Source organism: Camelus bactrianus, chromosome 12 (genome assembly GCF_048773025.1).
Source record: "Camelus bactrianus isolate YW-2024 breed Bactrian camel chromosome 12, ASM4877302v1, whole genome shotgun sequence".
In the NCBI taxonomy this organism is placed as follows: Eukaryota; Metazoa; Chordata; class Mammalia; order Artiodactyla; family Camelidae; genus Camelus; species Camelus bactrianus.
Window position 1 is genome coordinate 27,874,339 of NC_133550.1, and position 13,141 is coordinate 27,887,479.

Below are 13,141 nucleotides of genomic sequence, written 5' to 3' on the forward strand. Positions count from 1 at the left end.
GAGAACATACATAGTAGACGCAACAAAGTTTGTATCAAACAATCTTGTTAGCAGTTAGAGGACTTGGGAATTTGACCAAAAAAAAATTTCCATTTCTCCCCATCCCCTGTAATTTAAGTGTACTGAGGAAGTACCAATAGCTGAACCAGCTAATGAGCGCTTGATAATTACAGGTTCCCAACATTGTCAAAGCTCTGCACAAACAGATGAAAGAGAAAAGTGTGAAGACCCGACAGTGTTGTTTTAACATGTTAACAGAACTGGTAAATGTATTACCGGGGGCCCTAACACAACACATTCCTGTACTTGTACCAGGTATGAAAGAAATAGTAAGTCACTTTTGGGATTTACTATAGACTATCAAGACTTAGATAAGCTTAAATAATTGTTTCCTTGAAAAGGATAGTTTGTGACAACTTAATTTGCATGTGGAACTGACTTTTTTGTAGAACCATCCTGAATACCTAAAGTTAAAAGTATAAAATCATAACTGAACATTTTTGACTTTAATGTTTATCATAGCTTGTGGAATTTCTACTGCTTTAGACATAATAAGGTGAAGTGGAAACTTTAGCAATCTTTTAGGGATTAGTTTTAAATTTTTTCTTTCGTAAAGCTGCGATGCATAAAAATTATTGGATTTTTCTTTTTTGGTTGGGTTTTTAGGAATCATTTTCTCACTGAATGATAAATCAAGCTCATCAAATTTGAAGATTGATGCTTTGTCCTGTCTGTATGTAATCCTCTGTAACCACTCTCCTCAAGTCTTCCATCCTCATGTTCAAGCTTTGGTCCCTCCAGTGGTGGCTTGTGTTGGAGACCCATTTTACAAGATTACATCCGAAGCACTTCTTGTTACTCAACAGCTTGTCAAAGTAATTCGTCCTTTAGATCAGCCTTCCTCGTTTGATGCAACTCCTTATATCAAAGACCTATTTACCTGTACCATTAAGAGGTTAAAAGCAGCGGACATTGATCAGGAAGTCAAGGAAAGGGCCATTTCCTGTATGGGACAAATTATTTGCAACCTGGGAGACAATTTGGGTTCTGACTTGCCTAATACACTTCAGATTTTCTTGGAGAGGCTAAAGAATGAGATTACCCGGTTAACTACAGTGAAGGCTTTGACATTGATTGCTGGGTCGCCTTTGAAGATAGATTTGAGGCCTGTCCTGGGAGAAGGGGTTCCTATTCTTGCTTCATTTCTCAGGAAAAACCAGAGAGCTTTAAAACTGGGTACACTTTCTGCTCTAGATATTCTAATTAAAAACTATAGTGACAGCTTGACAGCTGCCATGATTGATGCAGTTCTAGATGAGCTCCCGCCTCTTATCAGTGAAAGTGATATGCATGTTTCACAGATGGCTATCAGTTTTCTTACCACACTGGCAAAAGTGTATCCCTCCTCCCTTTCAAAGATAAGTGGATCCATTCTCAATGAACTTATTGGACTTGTTAGATCACCTTTATTGCAGGGGGGAGCTCTTAGCGCCATGCTAGACTTTTTCCAAGCTCTGGTTGTCACTGGAACAAATAATCTAGGATACATGGATTTGTTGCGTATGCTGACCGGTCCAGTTTATTCTCAGAGCACAGCTCTTACTCATAAGCAGTCTTATTATTCCATTGCCAAATGCGTAGCCGCTCTTACTCGAGCATGCCCTAAAGAAGGACCAGCTGTAGTAGGTCAGTTTATTCAAGATGTCAAGAACTCAAGGTCTACAGATTCTATTCGCCTCTTAGCTCTGCTTTCTCTTGGAGAAGTTGGGCATCATATTGACTTAAGTGGGCAGCTGGAACTAAAATCTGTGATATTAGAAGCCTTCTCATCTCCTAGTGAAGAAGTCAAATCAGCTGCATCCTATGCATTAGGCAGCATTAGTGTGGGCAACCTTCCTGAATATCTACCATTTGTCTTACAAGAAATAACCAGTCAACCCAAAAGGCAGTATCTTCTGCTTCATTCCTTGAAGGAAATTATTAGCTCTGCATCAGTGGTGGGCCTTAAACCGTATGTTGAAAACATCTGGGCCTTATTGCTAAAGCACTGTGAGTGTGCAGAAGAAGGAACCAGAAATGTTGTTGCTGAATGTCTAGGCAAACTCACTCTAATTGATCCAGAAACTCTCCTTCCGCGGCTTAAGAGTTACTTAATATCAGGTGAGTACCTGGATTTTCTTATTTAAAAAATATATTAGCAGTTGGTTGCCCTGAAAGATGCCCAGTGTCAAAGTTAAAATATTTCTGTATCTTGTTACATGTAGAACCTATTGCCTTATGAAAGGAGCCATATTCAAGTGACATTTTGTTGTTTAAAAGGATGAAGAGCGTAGTTAGGTAATGATTAAATAAATCTGTTGTAGTTTCTAGTGTTCAGTATATTTTAATGTTACCCTTTTGTCTTAAAATGTGGAAAAGACAGGTGTCTCTTGAATTAATATAGCTGGCGGAGCTTGCTAGTTATTACAGTACTGAAATTGGTGAACTAACCTAGTTCAGTTGAAAGATTCTAGAGGAGTTTTCAGGTTTACCAGTGTCAACCCTTGTAGATCAAGGAGAAGGTATTAATGGCCATTCTTAGAAATTGCTTTCGTTTGAAAAAAAAAACAAACAAACAATCTTTAATGCTACTATGGGTTTAACCAGTTCCCTTTTGTGAGGGATAGATCCTCCACTGCTGGTCTCCCAGGCCACCTCCTTCCCAGAAGAAATTAATCCCATTAGATTTCAAAAGGAATATGTTTCGTAAGATGAGTAAACTTTGCTCCATTAGTGTCCTGAGAGCAGTAAGAAATACTGCTCTTGACCAAAAAGAATCTTAAGGAGTTAAACACACTGGTGTTATTTGAAGTTGTTTGAAAATGATAAAGATGTCCGTCGATTTTAGTTAACTTAAATACCAATAGACTTACAATTCATTTTTAAATAGGTTCATCATATGCCCGAAGCTCAGTGGTTACAGCTGTGAAGTTTACTATTTCTGATCATCCACAACCTATTGATCCACTATTAAAGAACTGCATAGGTAAGTGGAAATGAGGATAAACATACTGAATAACTATTAAGTAGTTAATTAAAAAAGACCAAATCATTTCAACAACTAAATACTACCACCAGGGAACTAAAATGCTTTTAAGGGACAGTAATTGTTTCATTAGAAAAAATAATTTTACAAATAGCTGAAATCAGTAAATATTGTAAGATATCGTTAAAGTCAACTATATATTTGATAATCATATTTTGGGGTTGACCCAAATAAACTAATGGATAAAGGAAAAAGATATGATCTTTCTGACCAGTCTGAAGTTCTTCCCAGGTGTAAATGAATCTCACTTGAGCTGTGAAGGCCCCAGTTTCCTGTTGTTACTTGTACCCTCCAGCTCCCAAGGGGATCTTTGGCGGCTTTTCTATTTAAGGTGGAAATTTAAGAGTAAAAAAGATAATTCTTCTGGTAATTAGCTCTCCCCAACTGAAGAAGAGATACCCAAGAAGGACAGGGGCTTTTTCTGTGAAGACAAGATTATAACTTCCTTGTGTTGTTTTCATCATCACTTTTCCTAGAGCTGTTAGTAGCTCAACTCTGGTGTTTTCTTGAGGACAGTAGGCTGGGGATACCGGCAGAGAGGATAGAAGGATATGGCAAATAAGCTTTCCAGTTTTGTGCCATTCTGCAGTAGGCCAGAAAGGGGGCAAAGCCCACAGTCTAAAAGAACCACAGAAAGATTAACAATTCAGAGTAAGGGGGACACAGGGATAAACGAGTGCCAACACTAGGACCTAGAAATGATTGAAAGACAGACTCTTATCAGTAGAGTCTTGCTTTTGTTACCCTCCCCTATTTTTGCTTTGATATATTTATTTATTCTCATTTTTGGCATTATATGAGATAGGACAAAGGAACAGACCTATGCCAGATCTCTAGACATCGTTCTAAATTGATAACTGTCAGCCAGTGTGCATCACTGGTATACTTAATCAGATGATTATTCTGGTTGAATTGTGATCTACTTCAGTATTACTTGTGACTACATAAATATCAGAACCACCACCTAGGAAGCTTTTTAAAAATTGAAATTCCTAGACCAAGTTGTTGGGGATCCTAGTCCATGTCACCATTTGTCTATAATAATAGCAGTACTTCAGGTTCTTTACTGAAAGCAGATACGTTATTCTAATTTACCATTATAGCAGTTCTAAGCAGAGAGTTGAGGAGGTTTAGTCTGGTACATTTAAATTCTTTTTGAACCTGAACTATTTCTTTTTGTAATCAGAACTTTCAGGGGTGGTCAACTTTGAGTTTACAGTCTAGGGTGTCTGAAGTATTTTTTTCCTCCCATTTCTTCAAATTGCTGCTGTGAAATGTTCGGATATTGTGGCACTTGTTTTTCCCCTGTGTATTCTAAAAGATGGTTATGGTAGGGTTGAGATTACATGATGAATAGCTCCTTGTGACTATCATATGTGTACCAGACACTTGTGTTTAATAGTATACATGCTATTTATTTTGCTCAGTGGCCCTGAAAGGTTTCTAATTCTTATTTCATAAACTGGGAAACTGAGGCTCTTGCCTGCAATAACTTGCCTGAAGTCTTAGAGTTGACAAGTGAAGCAGTTTGGATCTCCATCTGTGTGACTCCAAAGATTTTTGCACTGTTTCTTTCCCCCACATGCAAGAACAACCGGGCTTATCTCTGTGTTTAATTTTAAAGTGGCTAGGTACTTTCTTTAGCTTTTGTCCTGTTAGGTTTCATTTTCTTCCTTTTATATTCTTAAACCTTTTACCAATTGATATTTCTTGTTAAAAATAGGCTTTTTGGATGTACATTTCTGATTATTTGATAAAGATGGAATACTGTTAACAAGTGTATGGTTTATCAAGCAGTGGATCTGTTTCCCCCCTTGTTTATTTTTTGAACTCAGGCTTTAAAATTGCTTTTTCTTTTGTTAAATGCAGGTACTAATCTTGAACTCTAAGGAGAATCATTCAAGTTACTAGTTCTTGTGGTTGCAGGCTCCATCACTTCTCTTTGCCACCCCCTTTTTATCAAGTGTTTGTAAAAGTAATTGGGAGCCTTTGGGGCTCTCACTCCTTACCTTCTGCATTTAAAGGTGCTGAGAATAGGTTTATTAGTTAAATCCACTCAGATTCAAACATGATAGTCTACCTGTTGCCAAAAGAAATTAATAGATTTCACTTAATATTTCATCATATTCTGTGACCCATGTTGAAGAAATAATAATACCAGCAGTAATAATCAATTTAGAAAAAAATGTAATGCACATTTTAAGCTTACCGTTAACTGTGTTGCATCTCTTTCAATTTTTCAGGTGATTTCCTAAAAACATTGGAAGACCCAGATTTGAATGTAAGAAGAGTAGCCTTGGTCACATTCAACTCAGCAGCACATAATAAGCCATCGTTAATAAGGGATCTTCTAGATACTGTTCTTCCACATCTTTATAATGAAACAAAAGTTAGAAAGGAGCTTATAAGAGAGGTAAGTTAATTAGATTACACTGTTTACTCAAGCTTGTCGTTCACTTTTTCAAGTATATCTACACATTCTTTTTTATTTCAACAGGTAGAAATGGGTCCATTTAAACATACAGTTGATGACGGCCTGGATATTAGAAAGGCAGCCTTTGAGTGTATGTACACACTTCTAGACAGTTGTCTGGATAGACTTGATATCTTTGAATTTCTAAATCATGTTGAAGATGGTTTGAAGGATCATTATGATATTAAGGTAAGATGTTTGTGCCTGTTTATAGAATGTTTTAGATGATTTTGCTGTAGTGACTTTCACCCTTGTAATTTACTCTCGTTACTAAGTGAGAAAAGATTGGTTTGCTTGTCGTGACTTTAGTGTTATAAACTATAATTTGCAAAAGTAATAGTGATGCGATGTATTATCAGTTGATAGGTAGGAAAAATCCAGGAACACTTTCATTGGAGGAGGAATTCAATCAATATCAAGAGGTTTGTTAAAGAATAATATGGAAGAACTGTACATACATGCAAAGAATCTGTAGTAGCAACTATATAGAGATTATACGGCTTCTTAGGTTTAGAGCATAAACTGCTCATAACTGCTGCTTTGTTTTTTTGCCTATATCCATTTTGTTTATGTCTGTTTAAAATGTGAACTATAAGGGTGATTTGAGAAATCTACTCGGGGCCTTTAGTCAAGCAGTGGAGTTGGGCAGTAATTTAGCTGTACTGTGAGAACTCCAGCTTTCATGTTTCCATAATGTAATATGGAATGACCTGACCCTCCCAGAATTCAATGAAAAGAGCCCTGAAGTCATAGGATCCTTTTATTTCTACAGTTTATGGCATAAAAGACTGGGTTACTGGACTTTATATTATACGGATTTATCTGAATAACCAGGCTTTTGGGGGTTTTTTTAGGAAAATTTGCTAAGACAGTAGAAACTTCTTGTAAAGCTTTTCTTTTAGTTCAGTGATTTTGCATCTGGTACATATGAGCTTTTTAAAAAAAACTAAGTCTATGGCCCTATCCTGATGAGTGAAGTAAAAATAGCTGAGGAATAGATACAAAGACACACCACCCCCCAGCTTTAATGTGCGGTCAAGGTTGAGAACCACTTTCCTAGTTCTGAACTCTAGGACCACATGATAAGTAAGGTAACTCTAGTACCTGTAGCTAAAATTCCTTAGATAAGATCTGAGACAATTCTGTGATTCCAAATGGCAGATTACATTAAAATGAAACTTTATGGTACATGTAGTCATTTTCCTTTTAAAAGCTTTGTGAGAATTTGGGATTGTCATTAGAAAATAATGCAAAATCTAAATTTTGTCTTTTTTAAATTTCTAATAGATGCTAACATTTTTAATGTTAGTGAGGCTCTCTACCCTTTGTCCAAGTGCCGTCCTACAGAGGTTGGACCGACTTGTTGAGCCATTACGTGCCACATGTACAACTAAGGTAATTTTAATGTCTTTGACATGTCAGTTTAGGCTAGACTCAGTGTGTTCAGGATCCCTAGTTGATTCTGTACCGTGGTTTTCCAGACTTAACTGTGCTAGCACCATATATAAACAATTAGTTTCAGAAGTTAACCTGTTGAATATGGATGTTTTAGAAAGCTTAGCACTGTTCAGTGCTAGCTATTCTTAAGTTTTTGTTATAACAATGTGACACATACTTTTAAGTACTGATAAGGGTTAAAGTGTGATAGGACCACAAAAGAAATGTTTAGTTCTGGTGGAGGTGGGAGTCATAGAATGCTTCATATGTGCATGATGACATTTAAAATGGACCTTGAAGTATTTGGGATTAGCAGATACACATTACTATATATAAAATAGATAATGTGTGTATGTATAGCACAGGACACTATATTCAGTATCTTATAATAACCTGTAATGAAAAAGAATATGAAAATGTATGTGTGAATCACTTAGCCTGTAGTAAATCAAGTATACGTCAGTAAAAAAAAATATAAAGGACCTTGAAAAGTCAGAATTATTTTTAAGGTTCAGAAAGTGAACTTCATACAAAAATAGTTATATGAATTAAGGCACAGAGATGTCAGCACATTGAAATGTTTAAAGAATAATGAACAAACAAGGTAGCTAGTTTCTTGATGGAGGACAAAGTAGGACTTGCTAAGCAGATCCCACTCTTGGTTTTTATAATGGGCCTTGTGTAAAATATTTCCTTAAGGAGACAGCTACTGCTAGAAGGAAGTTTAAAGACAACTATGCTTAAGAGTATGAAAAAGAATATATGTATGTATATACATGACTGGGACATGGTGCTGACACCAGAAATAGACATATTGTAACTGACAGTACTTCAATTTTAAAAAAAGGTAAATTATGCTTGAAGAATAATGTGTCTTTTAGATCTGTGAGTGTACTTAAGTTTTGTTGGTATAAGAGCTATCTTTTAGGGCATGTAATATAAATTTACTAAATGTTACAGGTAAAAGCAAACTCAGTAAAGCAGGAGTTTGAAAAGCAAGATGAACTAAAGCGATCTGCCATGAGAGCAGTAGCAGCACTGCTTACCATTCCAGAAGCAGAGAAGAGTCCACTAATGAGTGAATTCCAGTCACAGATCAGTTCTAACCCTGAGCTGGCAGCCATCTTCGAAAGTATCCAAAAAGATTCATCATCCACTAACTTGGAATCAATGGACACTAGTTAGATGTTTGTTCAACGTGGGGACCATTACATTGACCATACAATGCACTGAATTGACAGGTTAATCATAAGACATGGAAAGAGAAGTGTCTAAAAGCTTCAAAATGTTCCACTTTTTTTTTTCCCTTCATGGAGACAGTTTGGCTTTCTTCCATTGTTGTTTGGTAGCATTTATTTCAGAAATATGTATTTCCATAATCCAGAGGTTGTAAGACCACTAATGTTTTAGTGGTTAAGGCAGCATTTAAAATGGAAACTAAAAGCTAGGATTTATGGAGTATGGCGATAGGGTCCAGTATCTATTTACCCTGTAATGTGTAGGATTAAAATGTTAAAATTTTGTGACCATGAATTTCTTTCTTTTATAAATTTTCTCTTATTTAAAAATCAAAAATTCTGCAAGACAAAAACCATGTTTCTTCTTCTTGTATAACTTTGTTTCAGCAACATAAATTGATTTTTAGCTGGCAGACAAGAATATCCGTGTAAGATTTGTTACATTTCAGAGGGTTTGACAGTTTAAAAGAAAATAAGGTATCTTTTTTTTTTAGGTATAGGGATTAACAATATCCCTGTTGCGCACACTAATTTTGCATGAGCAAGTTTACAAATATGTATCGTCTGTAAAGCAGCATGTGCAGATTATTCATAATACAAAAGGTAAAATAAGTATTATTGTATTAGTGCAATTTTCAGATATTTATTTTTGCACAGAAAACACGTATCTGAAGAGAGAGGGGAGTAAATTTTTGAAACTTTGGTTTTCTTAATGCCAGTGTGAATTTGCAGGTGTTTTCAGCAAATCAAGTCACAATAACAATTTGCCACTTTTTCTATTACAAATTTTCTTATTATACATTTAAAATTTGAATATTTAAGTACTCAGTTTTTCTCGGTTACATTTGTGTGAGTGTGTTTCCACTTAAAAATTCTTCAAGCCAGGTTTTTCTCATTTCCTTTGGACCTCTACATTCCTTATTGAAGAGTTAAATAACTGTCTGCTTTTGAATTTTAGTTTTAGCAAAATTCTGAAGCTGGCTGTTACAGGTTTATTAGCTAATAGTATTTTCTTTTTAGCTGAGTTAGATTCCCCCCTCTTGTAGCGCTAATTTACATATTGTATTTGGTAAGTGTTGACTATTTCCTGATTAAGGGGTATGTGCTGAGGGGGGAACAGAGCTTTGCAGTACCTTATATTGTAGTTAAAATTTTATTTAACATTCTTCAGTGAGCTCATTTCACACTGTAGCCTCTTCAAATTTGTGGTGCTCCTGTAACAGTAAGAACTAACTTCTGAAATAAAAGACATCTCCTTATGCTGTGCAAACATAGTTTACATGTATTGAAGGAGGCAGTTGTAAAATTGAGTGACCAATTTTAAGCATTCAGATATTTGAAAACTGCACCCTTTATTTTTGAAACTGTGAATTAGAAATATTTTTCCTGCTGTATTAACTTCCTGCTTTAACATCCAAATATGCAGTGGTTTTAACTGATAACATACTGTGGTTATTAGATTAATAGCTTGACTTCAAATGTCCAGAGGAAAATGCATAAGACATCAGTACCAGTAAGGATTTTGACTTACCATTCCAGAAGCAGAGAAGAGTCCACTAATGAGTCATTGACATGGACCATACCTGAAGGTGTCATTTCAAAATGTGGCAGGGGATAATCTTATACCATAACTCGCATAAAACTGTAATAGAAATTTATTTTGAGATGTTAGTATATTATGTACTATATGCATTTCCGTGGTATAGATGTTGTGGATATATTTAAGTATTTGGTTACATGGTTTCACAATAAATTACAATACTGCAGGCTCTAGGACCAAATAGGAGACTGACATGCATATGTTGTGTGAATGTCTTTGGATTTAGTTAACTGTCCGAAGTTAAATCCACACACTTTTCTTGTACTGGATTTCTCTTTTTAATTTCTACAGTGCATGTGGTTTTGAGTCTTGCAAAATGGCTAATTTTTCTAATGTAGCTGAAATTCTATCTTTAAACAAAAGAAATAAGATTATGCTCTTTTCGAGTAGTAGATATGGTTTTAGTGTTTATATATAATATAGATTATATGCATATATTCACATATATAATAAAATTAGTAAGAAGAATACTAGATTTTAAAAGAGAATACTCAGATTTTAAATGCTGAGTTGTACTGATTAACTTCATACTTCTAGTGGTGATGTTATGATACTGGACTGGAAATTGCAAAGTGTGGGGTTCAGTCATAATCTGCCACTCACACTGCTTACTGGTATTTAAAATACTATTCGAAGTTCTGTTTAACAATTCTGCATACGTAAGTTCCTTAGGAGATCTGTAAGTTAATAGTAAGAGAAAAGCTGTTTGCTAATTTTTGGGGGAGGACATTTAAACCATTTAGGTCTACTCGATTTCTTTTTAAAGAAAGCTCAATATGGGGTTGTGTTTTGAGGTTATTTTATGAAACTAAGGCAGAAGGAAATTTGGTATGGCAAGGCCTAACTTTAGAATTTATAAAAATTAGTAGCACTGAATGATAATTTTTTTAAATGGTGGTCATGTATTCATTAATAATATCTAAAGCTGCTTAACCACTGGGAAATTAGACTTCTTAAAAAGTTAGAGTATGGTGACTTCAACAAATGTTTGAATATGTACATAATTTTTTTGTAACCATAAGTAACCAAATTGGTCATTTTTTTACACTTTTTGTTAGGTAAAATGGTAAAGAAATAACATAGGGGCATATCTAATTTAACCAGCTTTAAGGGGTGTTCTGATATCTTTATATCTAGCTCAGTCTCAGATATGATTATACAGGCATGACTGAAGTTCAAAATAATGAAATGTACAAAATACTTGAAAGTCACTGAAAAAGTCAGTTAACGGGTTAATAAGCCTTGTAAGGTGTGTTTAGTCACATGACAAATTTTTAAGTTGAAGCAACATTTTCTGCCCAAACTAAATTTTACCAAAAATTTCAGTTGCTAAAATTAACTGCCAACCTCTACGTATTAATGCTTATTAGTAAGTGGTTTGATATTAAAAAGTTTAAAAATTTCAGCAAATTTGGATTCTAGCTCTATCTAAATTGAATCCTAGTTTTCAGACCACTGCCACCCCAGATTCAAATCTGTTTTTGAAATCTTATTTAATCTTCTGTGGAATGGAAAATGGACATTAACAGCAACAGTTCATTTTGTTGTATGAGAAAAGGATATTCTCGTAACTCACTTTTCCAGTTAATTAGGTAAAACTCCTCTGACACCTCTGGTTGCACGATGGAACACACTGGAAGTAGCTGGTGGCAAGCTGCCCAAAAGCTCCCCAGGTAAGGCCATTTTCTTAAACATGATGCACAATGAAATTAGATTTTTTCCCTTTACAGCACAGTAAGTTGCTTATTTTCCTATTAATACTAGAAAAATAAGACTTAGTGAACATCTGTAGTACAAAATTTAGGGGAAGAGTCACCAGCAACGTGGTTTGGCTCTTTGTAACTTAGAAAGTTAGCTCTCATTTCAAAATGGAATTTGTTTTTCATAGGATGTCATAAAAACCAACCTCACTTAAAACTACTAAGGGGTGAGTATTGCAGGTAATTTTACTTTATTAGATCCTATAATGTCAGTGTGTCAGAATGATTTTTAGTAGAGGGAGTCTTAATATACTGAACTCTTAATTCTTATCTTAAATGATTATCAGTGATTATTTTGGCAAGCTGAATTGTTCACTTAAATCTTAGGTGGGAAAGAGCTCTGCGAATTGAAATTCTTTCTATATTAGGATGTATTGGAATTAGTGTAACCGTTAGTTACTGATAATTATTATTAGTTACTGATTATTATCAGTAACTAATGGTTGATACACACTGAGTGATTTTATTGTACAATGCTCTCACACAAGAAAAATCTGAAGAATTGTGTTTCAGAACTGATTAATGTATACCATGATAACCTCATGATTTAGTAGCCTGTAATCTATTACTCTGAAAAGCTGTTTTACTTGTTTCACAGACATTTCACTTGTAATATAAATATTTCACTTGCTTACTTAGGTAAGGGCAGCTAAATGTGTGTGATCCTAATGTAGTATTTTCAAAAGACACCAAATGTGTACTTTGCTTGGAATTGTTACCATCCATGAACTAAATTAGGCTTTCCTAAAAGGTCTGGAAATAAACTCCTAGTTTCTTATTCTAGAAATAAAACCCATGCTTTCCTCTAGAATTTAGACTTTGGTAGAAAAACGCATGTTCCTTTTAGATTAGGATTTCTCAGGCTTAGCACTATGACATTTTGGACTGAATAATTCTGTGTCATGGGGGATTGCCCTGTGCATTCTAAGATTATAGCATCCCTGACCTCTGCGCACTTGGATACCAGTGGTAGCACCACCACTTCCAGTTGTGACAACCAAAAACTGTATCCAGATATTGCCATGTGTCCCCAGTAGGGTAGGGGGATGGGGAAGAGTACAAAATTACCCCAATTAAGAACCACTATTTTAGAGAGATTTTCTTGTTTCTTGTTAGCTGCTATAACCAAGATACATATAGAAGTTTTCAGACATTCTTAAGTGTCAGTTCTTCATCCTGCTAATAACTAAATTTAAGTACTGCTTCTCATCCACCAGTTAACTGAACTATCATGTTAATTTTAGTGAAAATAGGTTTTTGTATACTACTACCTCTTTTGATTTAAATGGATGGTCTTTATTAAATCCCTTAACATACTGTTTTTCTCTGACTACAGAATGCCGTCTCATACTTAAAGAAATCTGTATAAAGGGGGCTACTATACAGGGGAGTATGAGCAGTGTGCTTTGCAGTTGATGCATCACATTAAAAAGCAATTGGTACATTTTACTTGAAATCTTACAAAAAGTGGATTTTTAAAATTACTCATTTACATTCTCTTCAAGAAAAGAGTTTGTTCATTGACTTACTTTCCTCAACTAAGGACTT

The 13,141-nt window shown here is 35.1% G+C and overlaps 1 protein-coding gene across 1 annotated transcript in view; it reads left to right on the forward strand.

The window, feature by feature from the left end:
- Nucleotides 1-12,914, forward strand: part of CAND1 (cullin associated and neddylation dissociated 1) — a 46,472-nt gene extending 33,558 nt beyond the window's left edge. Inside the window, exons 9-15 of the mRNA XM_010970502.3 lie at nucleotides 174-315; nucleotides 667-2,160; nucleotides 2,930-3,025; nucleotides 5,329-5,498; nucleotides 5,583-5,747; nucleotides 6,846-6,953; nucleotides 7,956-12,914. Coding sequence (XP_010968804.1) covers nucleotides 174-315; nucleotides 667-2,160; nucleotides 2,930-3,025; nucleotides 5,329-5,498; nucleotides 5,583-5,747; nucleotides 6,846-6,953; nucleotides 7,956-8,180 — 2,400 coding nt within the window. The 3' untranslated portion in view covers nucleotides 8,181-12,914. The remainder of the gene's footprint in view (nucleotides 1-173; nucleotides 316-666; nucleotides 2,161-2,929; nucleotides 3,026-5,328; nucleotides 5,499-5,582; nucleotides 5,748-6,845; nucleotides 6,954-7,955) is intronic.
- The last annotated feature ends 227 nt before the right edge of the window (nucleotides 12,915-13,141 follow it).